This window comes from Lissotriton helveticus, chromosome 9, assembly GCF_964261635.1.
Source record: "Lissotriton helveticus chromosome 9, aLisHel1.1, whole genome shotgun sequence".
In the NCBI taxonomy this organism is placed as follows: Eukaryota; Metazoa; Chordata; class Amphibia; order Caudata; family Salamandridae; genus Lissotriton; species Lissotriton helveticus.
Window position 1 is genome coordinate 792,530,265 of NC_136070.1, and position 23,552 is coordinate 792,553,816.

The following is a 23,552-nucleotide window of genomic DNA, read 5'->3' on the forward strand; positions in this document are numbered from 1 at the left end:
GTTTTTGGAAACATTATGATTGGCTGGGCAGAAGGAGGATTTGTTCCTCAAGCCTGAAGCTTCCGTGGTGACTTGTTCATTTGCATCCTTAAAAAACCATCTCAGTCGGATCTTCCGAAAGAATTCCATCACTTCCAGTTTTATCTTGGTAAAGTCCATGGCAACACCAGGGACAAAGGAAAGACCCATTTCTAGGACCTCTTGTTCGGCTTTTGACAAAGTCTTCTCAGAGATGTTGATGATGGCCGACGGTTTTATGAGTTGTAATGCTTCTTGCGTGTGGTCATTTCCCATTGGGGCTTGAATCTTGTCCTCTTTGGCTGTTGGCCTTGGCCTAAAAAAGGCCTCTTGGGGGTGTTCCTGTTCTGCTGATTCCTATTCGATGGGCCCTCTCCTGCATCAGAGTCCTCCATCGATTCAGAGGAAGATGTTTCCGAGAAGGTGGTGAATCTTCTCTTTGATCTTCCCTGGTTGGAATTCAAATACCTGATTGAGTCCGATCTACTGTAGAATTCGTCTTTTAAGTAGGGATACACATTGTCAATATTAAAGTTCTTTTGATCTTTTTCAAACTTTGTTGTTTTAAAATTGATGGTGTTAGCTCGAAACGTGACCAGTTCCTTTTCAATTTTTTCAAGAAGAGCTTTAGCCTCTATTTCCGTATGGTTGTCTCTAATGGCTTTGAGTTGTTCCTCGATTTCCTCTTCTTCCTTTTTGAGGATTCGCTGGGCAGTCTCGACTGTGTGTACCATTAGGTCCCTACTGCATTTAGTGCTGATAAAGCTGAACCCTTTACGGTAAACCGGGTCATCGGTAAAGATGACCGGGACATTTTTAATCTGGAGGCCCCATGGGATAGTACCAGCTCTCAAATTTGCAAGTAGAAAGTGGCCATGTAATTCCGTTCGGACATGTTTTTTCCGAAGTCTGGTTAACTTTTCGGCATAATTGAGCTGTTTGGCTGTGCTGCTGAGTTTGACAGATGAGAAAAGTGTGGAGTCTAACATTAGTTTTTTAATATGATCCTCACTAAACGATAACGTGTCTTGTTCGGCCATGTTAAGTTTTTTAGAGGGAAGCGAAGGCCTCCCCTGTTGCAATTAATGAAAAAATCGACAACACTTTTATGTCGAAAATCAAAAGAACCTTGCGAGCCGACGCCCGCTCAACCAAACTGTGGATCAAAAAAGGTTTTGGATCCTACGTCTACCCAGCCCGGATCTCAACAACAAAGTAAACAGAACAAAATGGCTGGATAGGGAAAGTTTGTGTCATGAGTTTCAGTCACGCAGTCAATATGTACTACGTAGCCAAGGTCTTCTGTACCAAAACAAATTTATTTAATTTTTTTATCTGGTTTTTCAGATTTTTCAAAGCACATGGGCAAACCAAAGACTGTCACGACAGTGAATACATGAATACAATATTTACATTTATACACACATACCAATATACATTATTTACAAAGTGAAATAAACACAATTGAATAAAGGCAGTTATAGGTGACACACCAAAAAAGCAATAACGTGATTTAGTATTCAGACATTAGTTGCATTTATATACAGTGAGAAAATTCATACAGAAAGCAAGGGTACAACCAGTCCATAGGGATGTAAAACCAAGGGACAGGCGGGGACAGATGGAGTAGTACGCCTGCCTGACAACACTGTGGTTCAATATTTGTATTGGGTTGCACCACTAGGGTCCCAGGTGGTATATGCTGTACATTGGCAAAACCACCCAGGAGGTTCGCCAGCGCATCATTCAGCACCGCTCAAGAATCAACAATAAAATCCTGACAGCTCCACTTGTTTCACACTTTTTACAAAAAAAACATTCCAGTCAAGACATCAGATGGACAGTCTTGGCAGTCATCAGGGGTGGCAGTGGAGACCCTGATCTGCGACTGTCTCAGAAAGAAGCGTACCTCATTTTAAAATTCGATACGTCCAACACTGGCCTGAACGAAATGTCTGAAATTTCCAGTCTGTGATTCACATTTCAATTTCTCGGCTGAGCTTGGTTGTGCTGCTGTCTTTAACTCCGTTTTTCATTGTTTACATATTGTACATACTATGATTGCTGTCTCATTACCTTGGCACCCTGTCCCCCATTTGGAAGGTTCTGAGTATTTCAAATTCACTATGTCTTGTTGATACAGTGCCCAATATGTTATATATATGATTGTAAATACCTATGCCCCGGTATGATCACACGCTGAAACCCCAGCTGCACGAGGCAGCAGTCATCGGTGGTGTAAAATCTCATTGCGACCCTCACTCTAAAAGCTTGTCATTCTTTATTGCAAAAAATGGCCCGAACTACATGGACCATGATCCTTGTCTCACTCCGCCCCCTAGTTACTCCCACAAACCGATCGGCCCGGGAGTTTTTAAATAATCAAAAAAACGCTGAGACACACTGAGAGACTGTGCGTGTTCCAGTTCGAGAGATTCCGAGTGATTGAATCCTCCCGCCAAAGTAAGTGTACTGCAGGTTTTCTGCAAACCGCGCTAAGCGCCACATCGCTATGACCCCCCGCCCCACGGGAACGCTTTGTTTAAATACACTCGCTTTGTTGTAACGCGGGTCCCGGCTCATTCAGACACCAGTCCTGAATTGATTTCTGACATCAGATGCTACACGTTGCACAAGCTACCTATTCAGGTAGGAATCGCTACTCGGCTCCGCAATTTACATATGTTGTCTGATACAGGAGTAGTTGTTTAATTTCGCGCACCGATTTTTGTGTGTCATTTCCAGCTTGCACAACGAAACATAGTCAACATGTAAGCGGCACCACTCTCGTGTTTGTACCGCGCGGCGGACAATAAACCCTAAAGAACCAGAACCGTCTAACCACAGGTATGAGCTCCTATCCTTGATGGCACTAGGTGATATGTATCAGCATAGATCTCGCACGTTCCACTATGGACCAGAGTGCTAAGCTCCAATTTTGTATGTTTTCACAGAAACAACCTCTTCCCCGGCAATTTACCGACACCACGGCACATTCTTTGCCACGTGCAGGTAAAAGTCTATCTCATGGTGTGGAGTCACTGCTAAAAGGTTTTTTATAATACTATGGTATCTAACCCTGACACCCATTCTGTATATTGTTACAGACTCACTGTTCCCAGTCCCCGTCCTGAAGAGAACCGTCACTAATCCGGTTCGAAACGCGTCGACATTTCCACCCTGTGGTTATTCAAAAGGGTGCACCTAGGAAGAGAAATTATATACCACCTGGGACCCTAGTGGTGAAACCCAATACAAATATTGAACCACAGTGTTGTCAGGCAGGCAGGCGTACTACTCCATCTGTCCCCGCCTGTCCCTTGGTTTTACATCCCTATGGACTGGTTGTACCCTTGCTTTCTGTATGAATTTTCTCACTGTATATAAATGCAACTAATGTCTGAATACTAAATCACGTTATTGCTTTTTTGGTGTGTCACCTATAACTGCCTTTATTCAATTGTGTTTATTTCACTTTGTAAATAATGTATATTGGTATGTGTGTATAAATGTAAATATTGTATTCATGTATTCACTGTCGTGACAGTCTTTGGTTTGCCCATGTGCTTTGAAAAATCTGAAAAACCAGATAAAAAAATTAAATAAATTTGTTTTGGTACAGAAGACCTTGGCTACGTAGTACATATTGACTGCGTGACTGAAACTCATGACACAAACTTTCCCTATCCAGCCATTTTGTTCTGTTTACTTTTTTATGCAGCTGTGGCACAAAAGGAATTGTTTTCCTAAAGGGACAAATTAAATTCATCCAAAGACAAGACATGGTTGAAATTAAGTGGTAAGGTAGGGTGCAGACTTTACCTTTTTCTCTATTTATAGGGATGGTTGTGAGCACCCACACAGACTTGCTGTACCAGAGAGTCAAAAATGGCATCTCACTGACAAACATAGCTGTTTTTTAGCATGTGATTGACTCTCCTTCTATAATAGAGCACAGAAGGAATGGAGTACCCCCTCAGCAAGTACCAGTGAATCCGATGAATTCAAGCATTTTCACCCATGAGTTTGCTGCTGTCTAAGAGAGTGATTGCACGGGCTAGGGAAGAACCAAACCATTTGCTGTGTTCTTCCAAAGGTATACGGATAGTCAAACAACACAGCAAAAAACTGTCCACTTTTATACCACCATAGGATGTGAGGGGGAGCAAGGTAATCAGCATTTTATCAGCTGGTTCTTACTACTGTGTGCTTGAGCCAAGCTGCAGAGGTGTACCCATATAGTGTTGAATGGGTATTATCACTGTTCATGCAGATTTATAGTGGACTTTAAACCATTCCGATCTCTCTCACAGCACTTGCTTGAGGCGTTCAGCCCCTGCAAAACATTGGACTATAGAGCTGTTTTAAATGCAAATAGCACCATAGAAAATGCACCAGTAAATTGGGAGATTTCTGTTACTTCTAATTTTATAACTATTTAGTGATGCTTTCCTTTCAGCTTTCCAGAAAACAGTGGTCCACTAAGTACAGGCCTGTGCATCTGGGTGGCAATCGGAGGGAAAAGGGATAATTGTTGATTTCACCAATTACCACACATGAACCTTAAACTCACACTCTGTCATTGAAGTGAAGGAGATCTCATGTCTTTGAAAGACAAAACCTAGGTGCACATTTAGCAAGGAGTATATCTAGGTTTTCAATCATATATACCTTTATGCACCTTGCACAACACAGAACAGTTTCCGTTTTCACTCAATCCTGCTCACCTTTCTGCACCTTGTCACACAAGAGATACACCTCATCACCACCTGAGCACTGTCCCATGTTTTTATTAAGGCGGTAAATCTTCAGTTCTGAAGTGTTTGTGGATTCTGTGAAGAGCGGGAAAAATAAGACAGTAAAATAAGGTGATGGGATATAGGAGCGATTTACATGACAGGTTTTGCCCCGACTTTGGTTCATGTACATTTAATAATGTTGAATGACACTTCAAGTGGAACAATTTGTTACTAGCGCACATGGAATGACGGTCGTAACCACAGTATGAGGACACTACAACATAAACTAGAAACCGGAGGGTTGTCTAACAAAGCAGGTCTCTTGAATACAAGACTTATTACAGTTAAGGGGACTTCAATGGGCACACTCGATGCAAATTGTCAAGAGTGGTCATGAAAGTCAAACATCAGGAATTTGCCATCATCCATGGATCCATGGAGGTGACCAGTGCCGTGCCAATTGAGTACTAACCTTTGCCCACTTTAGTATACAGACAAAGCACTGTCCATTATTTTATTCTAAGCTTAATGATCCTGTTCAAGTATCCACTGAAGGTGGTCTCTCTAAGGGACAGTGAAGGAAGACATTGAATAGGAAACTCAATTCCAATCTAACAACCACACTTAATCCATTCTGGCAGCCCATATTTAAAATAGGAATTGTGACACATTTGGCATCTCACCCTTATGGGCGACTGCTTTCAAGTAAAATCCCATTGTAAATGGCAGTGACAAAAATACTTCCCTTCCTCTTCTCTCTCTAGAATGTGACCTTGTGCTCTGGAGAGAAGCTTGCAGAGTCCGATCTCAAAGTCATGGGGATACTGGAGTTCCAAAGGACCAGCCCAGTTGTGCTCATCAATGCACGTCTACTGATTCTGGAGGAAGACTGAATGTATGAATGGTACACTAAGCTGCAACTACAACAATGCTACAATGTTCCAGAAAATGAGTGGGTACATCGAAAATACGTTTATTCATGAAGGGTTGCTTGAGACCACTTAAACGCCACTCTCTGGTGAAATAACACCAGGTGACTTTCACACTTCAACTACACAACTTTGATATTCTCTTTTCTCTAACAGCAGGAAACCGTTACCAGGCAAATAATGGTCTGCTTTATTCAGCAGTACATACCATTTTGCAGATTCCACACAACCACAAGCAAATACATATCAGCCAGCTTACTCTTGTCGTAAACGGGATCTGACAACACTGGCTCCAGCTGGTGCATCTGTCCGCTGTGGTCCTGGTAGGAGCCCTGAAAGCACAGCCGTACAACATTCATATCAACCTCCTCTTGGTTCTTCCAATGACCAGCTGAGAGAGAGGATGAGAGTAATTAATAGTTTAATCAATCTGCAATAAAATGGAGAGAAAGTAAAATGAATCTGGAGAACGAAGGGTGCATTTCTACTAGAAAGGATGGTTCTTAAAGACTATGAACAGCTCAATGAATGAACATGACTAATGGAAAATACAAAACCATATTCATGCTGGTGGTAAATCCAACAGAAATACTACATACATTCGCTCCTTTCGACTCTGTATCCCTTTAGAAAACTTGTAATAGAAGGATTTACTTAATTATGTTTTCATCCAAGACTTCACACCATAATAAATACATAAACAGATGATGAAGACATGGTAGTAAGGGGAAATCTAATTAGGGAATTCAATACAAGGATTTCAAGCAAAAGAAACATATGGAAATAGTTCAGGCATTTTTATCATGAAATTTAAATTTAGTGCCACATTAAACGACTTTTCTCAAATAAAGTCCGGCATCTCTCAAATAAGTTAAAAAGTGTGTGTGTAAATTATTTGCACCCAGCAGACAGCTTTACAAGTTCACAGAGATACATGTACACCCATATACTTTCTTAAATATACATTTACGTAGCTGTATACAAACACACACAACTTATTTAAATATATAAACATTTATATTACACGGTTGGCCAATATTGTGTAAGAGTCATCCGTCTTTTCAAAACAATTGTTTCATGAAAATGACATCAGATCCAAGAATTAGGTTGCTGAATCCCGGGTATGACGAAATTCAGGTGATTAACAAGTTACTACCAGCGGGGGAAATACAACACAAAATATACGGGAGAGCAAATTACATTGTGTATTGGATTCGCATTGTATCATATCACCCCACTAGAAGCGCTGTAGTGCTTTATACTACAATAGGACAAAGTTGCCCAAAAGCCACACAGCGTGGCATGTAAATCATGCCATTTACTCAATACAAACAGGATGCAGATGCATGGTAAGCAAGGATACAGCCCTCTGTATGTAGGCTACAAACGTTCTCTGCGCACCATACCTTGCTTATTTTGGCCTAATTAATTATCCCGAGTGACTTTAAAGTCTGCTGTCTATTTCAGCCCACTGGAATTTGCAACCCGTTGCAAGGATCACTGATTCAACCAGACACATTTACTCACTACACGTGTCTCAGGGAAAGGGACATTTGTATAGCTCCCTCCCACAGGGATCGGTAGACAATTTTATACTAACATTTGCCGAACATCAATGTAATGCTACAGAGTACACTGGGGGGCTTGATAAGGTTGGTGGATGTGTCTCATCCAGCAAGGAATACATTTATATCTTTTGACAATATATGCTCTGATGCGAAAATGTATTGCTCAAGGCACACAGAGATGTGGAATGGTTATAAATTAGCTTAACAAACAATTAAGGAATCATGGTTAAGACAAAGAAAGCAAGGATATTTTATGTGACCTGCAAGTCAGAGATCTCTTGCAGCATGAAGGAACATATTACCTACCCTGTAAGCATAGGTTTGAGGTATGTAGTGCTGGAGATCATGTGGTAGTGGGACAACGCCTCTTGTATGTAATGCGCAGGGTCATCAGCTCCAATGTTAGATTTTTTTTTCAGCACAGTGGGTGAGGATGAAGCTGGAGCAAAGTGATACAGGAGAGTGAAAAAAGATGACCATGCAAGAGAAGAAATAAGGAAATATAACGGCAACAGCCATAGGCCTCCAGGGAGGAGGGTGGGCGCATGTGGATCTACAGCACTACATGCCTTAAACAGAAGCTTATGGGGTAAGCGATATTTTCGGTTCGAGGCATGTGTAGCTGTAGATACACATGCAGTGCATAGACTATAAAGCAGTCCTCCCATATGTGGTGCTTAGCCTGTGGGTAATGTTGGAGATTTGGTTGATTGATTTATTGTTAACCGTTCGATTATTTAAAATCATTACAGTAAAAAGCTAAGATTAAAACCCACCCCCCCTTGCCCACTAACCCATTCCACCCCCATCCCCACACCTCCTGTGAGATTTAAAAGCCTCTTTTCCGACAGTAAATCTTGTGTTTCAGGGTCCTTTCTGCCTTCAATCCGGGAGCCTCATTTTGATGCGGCAATGTTCCAGTCAAAGCACTTGGAGTGGTGGGCAAGCTCTTCTTTTCCCATGGATGTTACAGAAACACCTTGTTGACGCATTAATATGACTTTGAATTTCAAGAGCTTGAGGAAAATCATGTATGCACTAGCATCAAGAGCTTGTCCGATCTGGTAAATTAATATTGTCGCTCTTGCAAGGTGGTGTGTTTTTTTTCTCCGAGAAGCACCAGTCTGATGCCTCCTTGCATGTTCTGATGCCAAGGTCTCTTAAAATGGGACAAAGCAGCCTCTGTTGTTCGCTGGTAAATTTGGGGCAGCAGCACAATAAATGGAGCCAGGATTCCCGTTGGTAGTTGCATAGGCGGCATGAGACGGCTCCGTCTGCTCGTGCCCATGCTGGATTGAAGTTCGCAGTTCTAAGGGCCGTTAGCCTCAAGAAAAGGATTTTCTTGCGGCCCCTGGTGCTACCTTTAGGTATTGTTGGGCTTCCTTTAGGTATGGTTGGGCTTTCCCCAGGTATAAGATTCATCCAATGCCTTCGTGTAGGTGTTATGTCAGAGTGCAGTTCAATCTTTTTCATAAGGTGAAATGGAGCGGACCTGCCATCTCATGATGTTCGACCAGGCCTTATGCCGGATGTCTGTTAGGGACAGACTACTGGGTTCTATGTTTAGGATCTCTATTGCTTTGCCCAGCTTGGTGTGCCAGGAGAGTCCTCCTCTCTGAAAATTGTTACAAGATGATGTTTAAGAGAGTTATGCGCTGCTTTAAGGACTCTAATATAATACTTTATTAGATCCCCCTGGAGGGCCAGTTCGGGATTGCCGAGCCCTAATTCCAGCCGTAATCTCGTGTTCCTTGCATACCTGGGTACTTGCAGTACGATCTTATGAGCTTTGACCTGCGCTGCTCCTATAATTTAGTCTAAAGCTCCTGGGAATGCCAAGTGACCGCAGTTAATGGCCGGAATTAGTTTTGCCCTAAGGACCTTCAGTATGGGGTCTGCTGTGGGGCTGGTGAAGCGTTGACTTAGGCGTCTCATTGATAGGATTACACTGTTGATTTTAGCAGTTAGATGTTTTGTATGAGCTGCCGATGTTGCCCTCTCGTGTAGCTAAACCCCAAGATAGTTATAGGCTGTGGTGGTCCCAATTTGGTGATCTTCCAAATTCCAGACTGCTTGTTTTTTGTGCGGGTATCTGCCAAATACCCTTATCTTTGTTTTACCTTGGTTAACTGTCAGGTGATTTTCCTTGCTGTACTTCCCCAGCTCTTTTAGTGCTCTTTGGAGTCCCACCCTTGTGTGATCCATCACTACGATGTCATCTGCGTACTGAAGAATTGTCAGTCTCGCCGTTCTCGGTGGAACTAAACTTGCCTTTTTCAGAGCTCCCCCCATGTCTGCTGTGTAAAGGTTAAATAGTAGGAGGGCTAGGACGCAGCCCTGCTTCAGTCCATTCATGGTTTCGACTTTTGCTGATAGAGCTGTGGGGCGTATCTTAACTTGTACCCAGGTCCCCTCATGAAGGGATATGATGGCTTTCAATAGCTTAGATGGTACACCCCAGGCTGACAGTTTTCCTCAAAGTTTGCCCTTGTCGACTTTATCAAAAGCTGTGCTGTAATCAATAAAACAGCAGAACAACGGCAGGTGCCTGTCTTTCACAGCACGTTTTGAGAGGTAGGCCAGGGCCATGATGTTGTCCGTTGTTGCGCTGGTTGTCCTGAAGCCGGTCCGTTAGAATGGTAGTATTTCGTGGTTATTAGCCCAATCCTCTAGATCTCTCAATAGTAGTTAGGCAAAAAGCTTTGCCTTCTACATCCAGCAGGGCCACTAGCCTATAGTTGGCGGGGTTGGAGTGATCTCCTTTCTTATGAATAGGGAAGAGGATTGATCCTTTCCATGAATGTGGAATTATTGCCGTTGAATAAGAAAAGTTGTAGAAGGGGGTAGGGAATGGGGCAAAGAATGTTTGGACTGATTTAAAAGTCAGGTCTGGAATGCAGTTGAGGCCTGGTGCCCCGTGGTTTCTCATTTTCCTAATCTCCATAGTTATTTCGGCTTCTGTGAATCCATCGCCCTCAAGCATCGTTTGTCCTGCTTCATTTGTGTGCTTGGGGAGAGTGTCTATGTGAGTGCCTGTTTCCCAGATGTTCTTTTAGAGAGGCCTGCTCAGTAGCTGGTGTACCTCTAGTCTATAATTCCCTTACGTACACTTCCCACTCGTTGCTTGCAATGTTGTTCTCCTTGCTCCGAGGCTGAGAGCTCAGGCGGTTGATATACCTCCATAATTTAGCGTTGTTCTTTTCCTTTAACAGGGCAAATACTGTAAGCCATTTTTGTTCCATCTCTTTCCTCTTCTACTCGCCTACTTTCTTCCTGAAGGCGGCTCTCAGTGCAACTATGGGGCCCCCCTCTGCCATGTTCCTCTTTTCTGCTTTCTTCTAAGTGCCTTCATTAGCGCACCTTTACATGATCTCAAGCTCTTCGGTGTCTGTGGGTTCTTTGAAGAAGGGGCCTTGTGACAAAGCGTTTATTGACAGTGATTTTTACCCAGCTTCCGCCACAGGTCTTCTGTCAGTTCTTCTCAGAGACCAATCACTTCTGAGTGGGTCTCCCGTGGTCCTCGGGCCTGCCACGTTAGTGCCCACTCCTGCATTTTCCCTTCGAGAGTGGTTGTCCATTTTATTGCTGAAGACAGAAAAAGGGTATGGAGTACAGCTTGACCAACAACGGCATGATGGCATGCTAGTACATCCACACAATAATGCTTAGTTAACATGTGTGGTGTAGACCAAGTAGCTCCGCTGTAAATGTCAGCTACAGGGATGTTTCCCAGCAAAGCCATAGAGGCCCCTTTTACCCAAGTATAGTGCACCAACTGAGTCGGGTTGCGGAAAGAAAATTGGGAGTTCTCTAGACTGATTAAGGTGGTATGGAGACTGCACCTTAGTAAAAAATGTAGAGTTAGAAAGAAGGACAACACTATCTCTAGGAGCATGAAAGAAATGTTCTTCCAATGTTAAAGCTTGGAGCTCACTGACACCTGAGTGGGTTGATAGCCTCAGGAAATGCCACCTTCCAAGACAGCAATTGAAGGGGGCATGAATGGAGGGGCTCAAATTGAATACCCATGAGTCTTGTAAGGACAATAATGAGATTCCACAAAGGGACTGGGGCGATCCTTGGAGGAATGGCTCTCTTGGGCCCTCTATAAAAGCTTTGATGACTGGAAACCTAATGAGGGACTCATGTTGCCTATTTTGGAGTTAAGGAGCCACAGCCAGATGGAGGTGAAGGCTAGTCCCCAAGTTTGTAGGTGTAGTAGGTAGCAAATAATATCCTGGACGCTAGCCACTAAAGGGTCAATGTGTTCTGAGAGGCAGTACTGACAAACCTTTTCCATTTGGAAGTGTAACAGGCACAAGTAGTAGGTCTTCGTGCCTTCTTGAGTATATTCATGCATCCAGGAGGTAACAAAACTCTTAAGACGTTAGAAGCCAAATTGCAAGGTTGAAACACCTAGGGTTGGGGTGCCTGATTTGTTCTGCGTCAGAAGGTTTGGCCTATTGGGGAGACTCTCGTGCAGAACCACTGCGAGCTCGATGAAATTGGTGAACCATGGTTGTCTGCCCCAGGGGGGGGTCACTAAGATGAGGGTGAAAGAGGTTTGTTGAAGCTTCCGAAACTCAAATGGTAGGAGGGGGAGAGGTAGAAAAGCATTGGCAAATATCCCTGACCATTTCATTCATACTGTGTTGCCCATGTATTGCTGAAATATGGAGGTGAAGTTTGCGCATTTTATGTTTTCTGCATCATAAGATGTATAGTAGGAGGAATCGCGGGTAGAGCTCCCACTCGTGGACTTGCTGCTTTCTGCTGAGGATGTCGGCCAAGTCCTTGTCCTCCCCGGAAGGTACTTCGCTGATGGATGTTGTGGTAAAGAGCCAACCCCTAGATGGCCTGGGATAGCTGAGAATGCTGGGGCGAGCGAGTGCCTCCCTGTTTCTGTAGGTGGTTCGACAAAGCACTTCGCTACTTGAGACACTAACCACCAGTGAATAATCGGGGTTGTAAAAGGCAGTGCTTCGCTACTTGAAACACTGACTACTGGTGTACAAACCAGCGTTGTAAAAGGAATACCTCTTACACTGCAAATAGTTTGCAGAGTGGGGAGGATGGGAGAGCGTTAAGGAATCTGCTGCTAGACTATGTCTCTACCAGATAATGCATTACTGAAGGTAAGTAACTTATCCATCTGATAGAGACTTCTAGCCGCAGATTCCTTAACTCTGAATCAAATGCCATAGCTATACCCACCCGGAGGAGGGTCTATGAACGAATTCTACAAATATTCTCAGAAAGCGCTAGTCGATCCAAATTAGTAACATACCAGCCCGGAGCAGAAATTAGATGAAAAAGAGCAATAGCTCCTTATGAAAACTGTGGCAAGGACTAGTCTCTTTGTCCACAAGAATAGTTGAGGGGAAAATGTCATGAGAGCCAGAAAGGCAACTCTCGTAACCCATCCACACTAGAAGTTGGGTAACAATGTATTCACTGCACGAACTGGAAGAAGAAAACAAGAACTAGATTGAAGAAAATCTACACCCTGTCCCTGAAAAAAAACATTATTAACTCTAGGATCATTATTAGGGTAAAAGATAAATGAGCCCTACAAGGATCCACACCGCATAGAACCGGTAGAGACAGAAAGATGGCAGGTATCTAGATAAGAATCTACCAAAAACGAGGAGCAACAATGCTCAAATCTCCATGGCTCATACTGTGGGTATATATAGACAGTCATACCCTATATATAGCAAAATGATTACAGTGTTGGAGTGGATGATTTCTGACACCAATCGCTCTGGGGACGGAAGCTTTTGACCGGGCAGTTGATTATTCAGCACCAGCTGGCATCTGAACTGCCGTGACTGTATTCCATTTGGTTGTATTTGATGTCCCTGATGCATTCTGGAAGTTATATGCTCTACTGTCATGTGACTATAAATATACCTATAAGATGCATGCACGTACGCACTTTGTTTTCAGCTTCCTAATCCGTGATCAAGGCAGTTGCCGTAACTAGTTTGATGTTTGGAAGCGGTTGTGCTGCATTGTCATGGAATAAAGCATCTTGTCTCCAGTGATGGGCCTCTGTTGTTTTCTCATGTGGATTGATGTTACGGGCCTCTCCGTGCCCGCCAGAGGCCGCCCTGAAGGGGCTCACACAAGCAACATCACAGGTCCGAGCAGAAGCCATTGAAGAAGGGATAGACTCCCGAAACCGGTCTGGCTGAACACGAACAGATGGTGACTGTTTTCCCTGCGTCTCCTGTTGCAGCTGCTCCTTAAAGAAACTGAGGAAGACCTGTTCTCATCAGCGTACACGATAATGGGGAAGGGATAGGAAAGAAGCAGGGAGGCAAGATCCTGTGTAAATAAACGAAAAACAGCAAGAGCAAAGCAAGGACCACTGAGGAGAGAGGCAGACCTGAATACTTGCAGACAATGAATTGCCCTGGGTCAGTGAAAAATGAAGAAAGCCAGTCTAGAACTTGACTCTACATGCAGATAAACATGAGGTGCTTGAGGAGTTCATGAAAAACTCTACTGAATCCCAGAAGACCGATTGTGACCTTAACTAGGGATTCTCAATTGCAGACATGAAAATGTACATGGATGCAAACACAGACATATACACAAACACACTTGTATATAAACCTTTGTAAGTATTCCTTCACAGCACTTTAACCAATAATGTGATTCTATACCTTTGAAGGGATCAAATCCCATGTTAATTTTTTTCTCTACAGCAGTTTCAATCTCCCTTTTCTTCACACACTGGATTCCCAGGTTGCTGTAGCTGTTGAGATAAGAAAAGAGAAACGTCAACCTCAATGGCCACTTTCTGGATCATCTCAGTAGTCTGAGAAAAGCAAGCAAAGTTTACTAAGCTACTAGATGCTAAGAGATTGCTTACATTCGCTAGTCAAAATGCATGTTTAGCTGTCAAAACACTTCACAAATTCCCTTGCATCTGGAAGAAGAGGGAGCTGAACAAAGCAGACAAGGTCACGGGCACACCTAAATATTGCAATGACTTGCCTGAAACAGAGTGTTTCTAAAAGGGCATATTATTTATGCAGTGAAGTGTCTGTTAATATGCGGTTTCCCTACCCAGGACTTGCATAAAAATCCCACCTCATACACAATCCCACCAACAACTTCCTGAAAGTAAAGTTAAGGTGCATGTGAAAGGAGCAAAGCCCCATTATCAGGCTCTAGATTTTGACTTTTCTACCTCTGAATGACATCTATAAAGCTTTACTGTTTTCACTTTTATTTATTTGTACATTTGGGATTTAATGCGTTATCCTGAGACTCACATACACATTTATCAATCCAATTTCCTGATTACCATTCACCTGTTAGTTTCTCCACCCCCATTTGCTCTTAACTGCTGTCCTTTTATCAACGTACCCATATGGCCTTCCCTCTTTTCCAACTTCCTCTTTCTACCCAATGACTTTTAGAGGCCGTATGGATTTCATACATCATTGACAAACAGTACTCTAAGCTATTTTTTTACATGATGTATGTATATATAATATATATATATATACATACACTTTTATATATAATATATATATCTTTTTTTTATAATCCATTACATTTTCTACCCGAAAACCATTTTCAGTGCTACGATACACCCTTTCAGGAAATGCTGCCTAATAGTATGTTATGTTACGTTGACTTCTATAGCGCACTACCGAGTTGGTATCCAGGTACTTGGGCAACTGTTTAGGGGTGTGGTCCCCAAAGTGCTAATATGAAGAGCCAAGTCTTCAGCTTCTTGCGGAACTCAAGAAGTGAGCAGTAGACTCTGGTGTGTTAAGGGAGTTTGTTCCATGTCTTGGGTGCAATGTAGGAGAATGAGCGACCTCCAGTTTTGCTTCTGCGGATGCAGGGAGTGTGTGCGAGTGAGTGAGGCAGAGCGTAGGTGTCTGGTAGTGTGGTGAAAGTGTAAGCAGTTGGAAACTCTTTAGTGCTTTACATGATATTAGAAAAGACAAAACAGCAGTCTGCTTGTCAATTTTCAGCACCACCAGAGTTGCAATACATATGAAACTGCTTGTGTTCTAGCAATACTTGTAAAACATTCCGAAATGTCAACACTGCATTATGGTATTGTACTGATCTGGCAGAAAGGTTACTTACCTTTTAACCTAGCTTCCTATGATAAGTATGCTCAAGCGCTGCATCGCATAAAACACTGTACATTATTTTGAATATAACATTTTGTTTCATTCTATTAGGTGTCCAAATGCAATTTGCATCTCAACACTATGACTGGATTTTGTTTTGAAAACCCTATTTTTCTCAACCCTTTCCTACCAAGAAAAACAAAACAGAAGTGTTGTGATAATGTGGATCATGCACTGCTTTCACATTAATAAATGCATGAAAGGCATTGCAGACTGTTATTCTCTGAAAATTGTATAGAATCAGAGCATATAACTATGCATAAAGAGTGAACTAAACTACATATATACAGATCAATAGGACTCTCCTTTTAGAAAATACGTTGACATTTAATCCCAAATTGATGATTTAGTATTAGTGCACTTGATAAAAAGACGCTTTACACTTGGGGCCCAAGTCGGTTAGTTTATCGCGAAATGCTTTTCGTCACTGCCGGCATATATATGTGTCATTTAGAATTCAAAAAGACATACGACTCGTGCTCGATAATGCCGATCGTTTGGAAAAGCTTTGGCTTTCCTAGAATCAATGGCGGTACTATTGTTGTTTACATTATAGTCCGCTGTCGATATCCATTGGCCTTAGACCAATTTGGGAGTATGCACGATAGTTTCTAAATAAAAACACGCGAGATTTAGAATATAAAATGGAGGCGAGATAAGGCATTTCTGTATTGACGGTGAGAAGCCTTGGACCCGTTTAGTGTTGATCCTCGCATAAAAAGCAGGTATGAGACCAGTGCAGGGTGAGATAAACTTGTGAGGAGAGAGGATAAGTGAGTAACCTGCCTCTCTTGTAATCCATTTTAGACTGCAGGCGGTCTAGCTGAACAAGGGGACCGCAACCGGCCTTTTTATAAAAAACGACGAGCTTTGTGGAAGTCGGCAAACTATTATCTGTAGCGTATCTTGCTACATATAAACGGGAAAAACTCTCAGGTAATTATGTATGCGTGGTAAGCCTGTTCTGGGGATATGTTCCTTATTGTCGCCACTTTACATCATGAAGGCAAAGGTATATACTTCACTACCCCTCGTTGTAATTTTCGTCACCCTCCCTGAAGTTATCATTTAACGCTGGGATGACAAATGAGTAATAGTAATTTTTCTTGATTTTTCTTGACGGGTGCATTGATAGAATGAAGATGTTACCGTTTTATTCTCGAACTTACCGTATGTAGTATCTGTCACTCTGTGACCGCGTATATGAGGGACAACAGCAAAACAGATGCCGTGTCCATGTAGAAATATGCGACTACCAATTGGGCAGCGCCGTTTCTCTTAAATATGAACTATCTGTATGAGTTAACAGTGGTATTTCCTGCTGTGTATGTTTTTCTGCTAATAAGGCTTTTATAAGAGCAATTGACTTGCCGTTTTAGCCCTAACACAGCAATGTATGTCCCTCTATTCCCTATACAGGCAATTGGGAAGCATAACCTTTCACCACTTCGTTTTGTACCTATTTCAAATCCATAGGATCCACAAACTATAAATAGGTGTGTAAGTCATAGGAAAATATATAAATCTTTGTTATTTCGCTGAGAGCTTGCCGGAATTAATTATGTACAGTGTAATATAATATCTGTACTTTTCAACCTTAATATTTAGATAACCATTATATGGTATCGTGGACAAGTGCGAAGGTCTGAGGTCTCTGTCTGATCCGTCAAAAGGTAAAAAACACTTTTGTTAATACTTATAGGCAGGATTATTAGACATAGACAAATGCCTCCTGCCAAATTTTAGCCGCTGGGATGCAAATTCAGTCATCCTTAGTATAAAATACCTATAGACCTGATATGGGGCTGTAGTTTATATATAGTGAGGCTGTCCTTTCTTTCTCTATAATATAATCTTGAGAAGGGATTTAAGAGTCAAAATGCACTGAGGTTGACGATCTAGTGTCTGTTTGTTTCTGATTGCTATGCAACAGACAAATATTGACAAATGTTTTCGAGAGTGAATAGAATGATTGAAAGTTTTGTCTTAGATTTGAGCACCCTGTATAGGAGCAATACTGTATAGAGTAATGTAATGTGTACTTTTTATTATTCTGTGTATCTTATGCTATGTATTATATCTCTTGTTTCAGATATTTTATATGAGTTGTGAGAATTTAATTTTTAATCCTGAAGAAGGTGTTGGCTTTAAAAACAAGTGCCAAACCGAAACGCGTCGATGCATTTGAGCTGTGACACATGAAGTTTCTGGAATACAACTACTCCAATTACAATATTAGCATAGGATTTGGAGTTTGATTAAACTATTTGGCTAATGTACTCATCTCATTTTAATTGGAATCATTTTCCTTATTTTTCCCACCGGATGCAGTATTATGTGTATAACTGTATTTGTTTTTTATGAATATAACAATGTATACTATGTTTTTTAATATATATTGCAATAAACTGTACACTTTTTAATAGTCTATTATTATTGTTATTTTTCTCCGTATCTGTTGCTCAAACTAATGTTGTTTGGAATGATGTGGATATAAGTGTTGGCTATTTGTAAGTTCACCTAAAGGGGAAACTTTCCTGACAATTCAGACTGGATGAACAGCCAGTGTCTGGAACTAAACTCTGATAAGACGGAGGTGCTCCTTTTTGGGAATGACATGTCTTATTGGAATGCTTCCTGATGGCCTTTAAATCTTGGCCCTTTGCCCACACCGGTCTCCAAAGGGAAAAACTTTGGAGTCATCTTTGACTCGAAACTCACCTTCTCTGACTGACTAATAGGCTTATTTCCTCCTGTTTTTATCTTTTAAAAATATTGAAGAAATTCTTTCTTACCTCTTGCATGACCTTCAGAAAACAGTCACTGTCTCTCTGGTACAATCGAGGTTGGACTACTGCAATGCCCTATATTTGGGCATGCAGCAAGACCTCTTAAAGAAACTTTAAAAGGCTGCAGTACAGTGCTGTATGCATGCTTAACAACATCAATACATTTGAATCAGCCTCTAAGGAGCTGGATAAACTACATTGGTTGCCCATCAAAAAGAGGGTGGGGTTCAAAGTGATCTGTAGTGCACATAAAGCTCTCCGTTGCATAGGTCCAGAATACCTCAAGACAAAATTCTCCCTGTACTCACCTAGCAGGTATCTGCGGTAATCTGCTTCTAAAATGATGATGATTCATAACATCTACAAAGCCTCCTGGGGAGGCAGAAGTCTGGTCCACTCCACTTCCCTGATATGTAAACACATGCTTTCGCACTTGAAATGCCAACTTAAGCTACTAATTCTTCTAGAAAGCATTTAAAACCTGAATATTCACTTCATCTCTGTAGTTATCCTGGGTTAGGCTTTCTCAGCAGAACTGTCCTTGCAGACACTAGCACCAAGATGCCTTCGGGCATGCATTGTGCTCTACAAATACAACATCAAATCAAGCTGCTGAGAGGTTGTGTGTGACCTGAGCTCCCACCACTTCCACAATAAGTACCAGATTTTGGCATTTTTTATGGAGACCCTGCTTGGATTTATTTTCTGATATACTGAGTTAGGAGCATGCCACCCATGGAATTCTTGTTATTTTGAGCAGAAAAAATTGAATCCAAGGAGGGAATGCTGCTAATGGGCACACAGTTCATTTGAAATTTGATTTACTAAAGCAAAAAGTGAAACCCAGTGCTAAAAACTGGGTGCCATGCGGGACATGATGAGCTCTTTAGAGGACAGTGCAAATCCCATGGAATCCATGCACAGTACGCTTTCTTTTGATCTGTTTCATTAAGGTTATGTTTATCAGCTCACTGCTTAGAAGACTGTTCTGCTCTTAAGCGATTTGTCTCTTCCGCCGCCTGTCAGCGCCAGGAAGAGGCAGGGCGGCCCCCGCTCCCCAAAAAACTTCTCTACCAAAGAGACTATTGCCAGTTGCGGCCTAAAGGGACTCCCTGTTCCAGGTTCCTTGCTCAGGGAGGAGGGTCCAATAACTGCTCTCATGCGCTCATAAGCGCCCTGTCTCAGGCTGTGAGTCCCCTTTCTTTTACCCTTTTCACAAACCCAAGGGCTGTTGGGGCACTATGGGGAAAAGAAAAGTGGTGGAGGGGGGAAGAGCGGAGCTCACAAGACATCTAAGAAACTAAAAAAGCTCAGAACCATACAGGGGGGAATTTCGTGCTTGATCGTATTGACAATTTATTGATCAAGTGCAAGGAACTCTTAGATCCACCTGCTGTTGATATTGCACCCAAGCCTAAGGCCACATCAGCATGTGAAAGCGCTCCAAAAATCAGGCGCATTCCCAGTATGTTTAGGAAAGCGAACATTGGCAACCTGTCCCTGGAGGCCTCAGTCATGCCCTCTAAAAATCTGCTAAGTACAGATAGTGACTTACCCATGTCCAATTCCAAGTTACCATGTAGTAACAGATTCCTACCCCTGCTAGATCTACCAGAAACTATCAACACCCTAGGAGAACAGGATGCTAGGAAAGGAAATATTCCACCGTCTGATGGTATAGTGTCAGATGGTCAGGAGGCTCCTAGTTCCATATTAGATCTACATAGGGAGATCACAGCCCTCCAATCTGCAATAGGGGTGCTAACTGGGCTCATACATAGGCTGCTTGACAGAGTTTGGAGGATGAGTGACCTAGCTATACCACCTATTATCAAGCCCTCGAGGGCAGCTGTGAGCTGAAAGCAACCTCTATACAAAGCATCTCAAGACTCCCCTTTGATAGCGGCTAATAGAACAGGCCACTAAAGCAGCTCAGTATCAGCGGTAGAGCATGCCACAGGGGATGAGCTAGGTCCTACAGTGCATAAGAGGGTATCCACAGATTGCCCATCTTCTCCTACAGAAGTGTTGGGGGAGGGACATTAATAAGCCAATCAAGAATTGCCCATCGAGCGGATCCGCTAAAACTGTCTACCTTCCAACAACAACATTTACATGAGCAATGTACCCAAACGTAGCAATGCTGCAAGATATGAGAATGAGCAATCCCTCAAAAACAAATCCATTCATTGGATTAGGCACATAAGAGGGTGCAGATCGATGATTAGAGATGACATCTTAGGAGCTAGAAGGTGCATTTTATTTAATAGCCTAGTAGGTGCAATAGAACTAACCTTGACCGATTAGAGCCTAGTGCACAATTTAATCACTCTGAAAGTAAGGACGTGCGCTCCAGCAAAATCGAATATTCAATTCAAGCGACAGGTGGTAAACAACATTCCGCAGAATACTTCCAATTTGTTGTGTATAAGGACATCCTCACCATCTCCTTTAGCGGAAAACGACTGACTACAGTCCAGCTTTGCACCTACATCTATTGAAGCCAGTGGCCCTAGCCTTGCTTTAAATAAGGTTTACTATCGTCTAGGGAGATAACACCACCAGCAATTTCTATGGCAGGCTTAAAGCCAATCAATCTTTTTATACAGTCTTATTTAGGAGAGGAAGCCCATACCCAAACTATAGCAAACACTTGCTTTAGTCCAACACCGTCTCAAGAGGAAGAGGCACAGGATGTCCTTCTCTATCCCAAGTCCCCAATGTCCACAGGCCATCACTCGCTCAAATTGGTTTCATGGGATGTGGCTAAAGTTACAAGTAAATTGTGCCTCCCCCACTGGGTTAAGTTAATCAATTCTCACGATATATGCATCTTGCAAGAAACCTGGAGTTTAACGCCAACGTTCATGCCAGGCTATGTGACATTCCACTTGCCCGCAATTGCACCTCAACAGGGTCGTCCATCGGGTGAAATGTTTTTTTATTTATTTTTCCGTTTTTTTAAATTTCTTTTTTTATTAGCAACTTAGAAAAAAGTGGTGGTCATCAGAATCATAGAATACATTAATCACATTTGTACCATAGGAAAATACAGAGCATACAGAACGTTTTTGTTATCAGCATATTCACAGCAGTGTATCACAAAGTCAGCTCACAGTGTGAGCAGTTCGCCTACAGGAGTAATTTGGGGGGGGCTTACATAATTTACCTCTGTATTCGTTCCACCTCTACCCATTTTTGGGGGCTCACCCGTGCCACGTACACTGTCTTCTCCTGGAGCATACACCAGTCAATGTCCGTCTTCCAGGAGGAAAGCTTCGGAGGCGCCACTGCCCCCCATAACCTAGCAATGTTTCGTTTTGCGACTGCAAATCCCAGCGTCGCCCAAAGCCTCCCTCGAGGTGGCATGTCCGTGGGCTCCCAGATGTTCAATAGGCATCGCTTTGCCTCCAGTCGCAGCTCCACCCCCCACACCTCTTGCATACAGCGACAAACCCTGTTCCAATAAGTCTGTAGCACAGGGCACTCCCACAGTATGTGGAAGTAGGTCCCTACTTCCCCGCACCCCCTCCTGCAGAGTCCATCCTCACTACGACCCATCCGATGCAGACTAGTTCCAGAGACTTATACTCAGTGGAGGATTTTTAGCTGGACCAGTCTAAGTCTGGCTGATATAGCTACTTCCTTAGGGGAAGCAAGCGCACTTCTCCACTCCTCTTCATCTATTTATAATCCATCAGTCTCCCATTTCCCTTTGAGAGTTAGTAACGGATCTGGAGAGTTGTTAATGTGTTTTTTGTATGTGAGTGAAATGGCGTGTTCAGGGAGGTGGCCATCCAGCAATCTATCCTCCAAGGGGGAGGATTCTGGGGGCAGGGTCCCTGAGGGGATGTTTGACTGAAGGGAGTGCCTGACCTGCAGGTAGCGGAAGTGTTCTGTCTGTGCGAGATCGTAAGTGCATTGGAGTGAGGCAAAGGACACCACACCATCTGGACCCCATAAGTCTTTGATGTGAGAAATTCCAATTAGGTCCCAGTTGCGGAACACTTTGGTGCGACCCAGGGTGCCCAACCTCTCCGAGACCCACAGCGGGGTAGCCATTGTGAGGGTGTTGGCCCATCCCAGTTTATGCTGTACAATGTGTCATAGTTGGACCGTGTGCTGCGTGGGCCCAGTGAGTGGGTATGTGCCTGGCCTAGAGTAGAGCGCCGCCTCAAATTTGCCGCCCGGGAGGAGCCACCGGTCCATTCCATATCCCGGGTCATTTCCGTCGCAATAGGTGCCCTGATTGATGGCCGAGAGATGTGCATCCCAGTAATACTTTCGGATGTCCGGGAGCACTATGCCCCCGTCGAACCACCCCAGTGTCAGTTTCTGAAGGGATATACGGGGTGTCCCAGACCATAGTAGCTCTCTCTGAGTGGCTTCGATGGACGCAAAGTAGGACTGCGGGACCAAATTCGGATGGTTTTGTAGGGCGTATAGGAATCATGGCAGCGCCATCATTTTAAAGAGCACCAACCTACCCAAGAGGGACAGCGGAAGCTTCCGCCAGGAGGCAGAGTCCCTTTTAAACCGCTGTAGAGGCGGCAGGAGATTCCTCTCATACCTAGTGGCCTTCTCTTTGGAGATGAAGATCCCCAAGTATTGAAACCCATCCGTGGTCAACTTAATCGGTCAACCTCAAGGAACCACCAGGGGGTGTCCATGTAGGACATACAATAAGGACTTGCCCCAATTAATACTATATCCTGAGTTCCTCCCGAAATTAGTGAATATGTCCAAAGCTTCTATGAGGGACTTTCGAGGTCTCGTGAGATAGAGAAGGATATCGTCTGCATAAAGCGAAATATTGTCCTCCCATCCCTCAGCCCACCGGATCCCCTTCAGGGAGAGGTCTTCTCTGATCCAGGCAGCGAGTGGTTCTAAGGACAGGGCAAAAAGCAGAGGTGAGAGGGGACACCCCTTGCCGTGTCCCTCTTCCCAGAGCAAACACCTCAGAGGTTTTATTGTTAACTGCGACCTGGGCCAAAGGTTCAGAGTAGAGGAGACGCACCCACCCGATGAAGCTAGGGCCGACGCCAAATTTCTGAAGGTCTGCCATCATATAGGGCCATTCAAGCGTGTCAAATGCCATTGCAGCATCGAGTGACACCACAACCGCAACCTCTTGGATAGTGTGACAGCGCCCCATCACTCCATCAAGACAGCGGAGATTGAGCGCCGTGATGCGATGGGGCATGAAGCCCGATTGGTCTGGGTGGACAAGTGTGGGTAAGACTGGTTTGAGCCTGTTAGCGAGGACCTTAGCCAGGATCTTAGGCTCTGCATTTAATAAAGATATGGGCCTATAAGAGGCACATGAGTCCCTCGGTTTCCCTTC

The 23,552-nt window shown here is 43.3% G+C and overlaps 1 protein-coding gene and 1 long non-coding RNA gene across 9 annotated transcripts in view; one reads left to right on the forward strand and one right to left on the reverse strand.

Moving 5' to 3' along the window:
* Positions 1-23,552, reverse strand: part of RELB (RELB proto-oncogene, NF-kB subunit) — a 708,968-nt gene that overhangs the window by 271,335 nt on the left and 414,081 nt on the right. For all 8 annotated transcript variants that reach the window (XM_078660918.1, XM_078660919.1, XM_078660925.1 and 5 more), the window contains 3 exons: positions 13,926-14,017; positions 5,946-6,077; positions 4,746-4,850 (listed from right to left, as the gene is read on the reverse strand). In XM_078660918.1, the coding sequence (XP_078517044.1) occupies positions 4,746-4,850; positions 5,946-6,077; positions 13,926-14,017 (329 nt within the window). The remainder of the gene's footprint in view (positions 1-4,745; positions 4,851-5,945; positions 6,078-13,925; positions 14,018-23,552) is intronic.
* On the forward strand, positions 16,061-16,907 carry LOC144782978 (uncharacterized). The gene is made up of 3 exons (XR_013601344.1): positions 16,061-16,144; positions 16,227-16,355; positions 16,839-16,907. It is a non-coding gene; the product is annotated as an uncharacterized LOC144782978 (long non-coding RNA).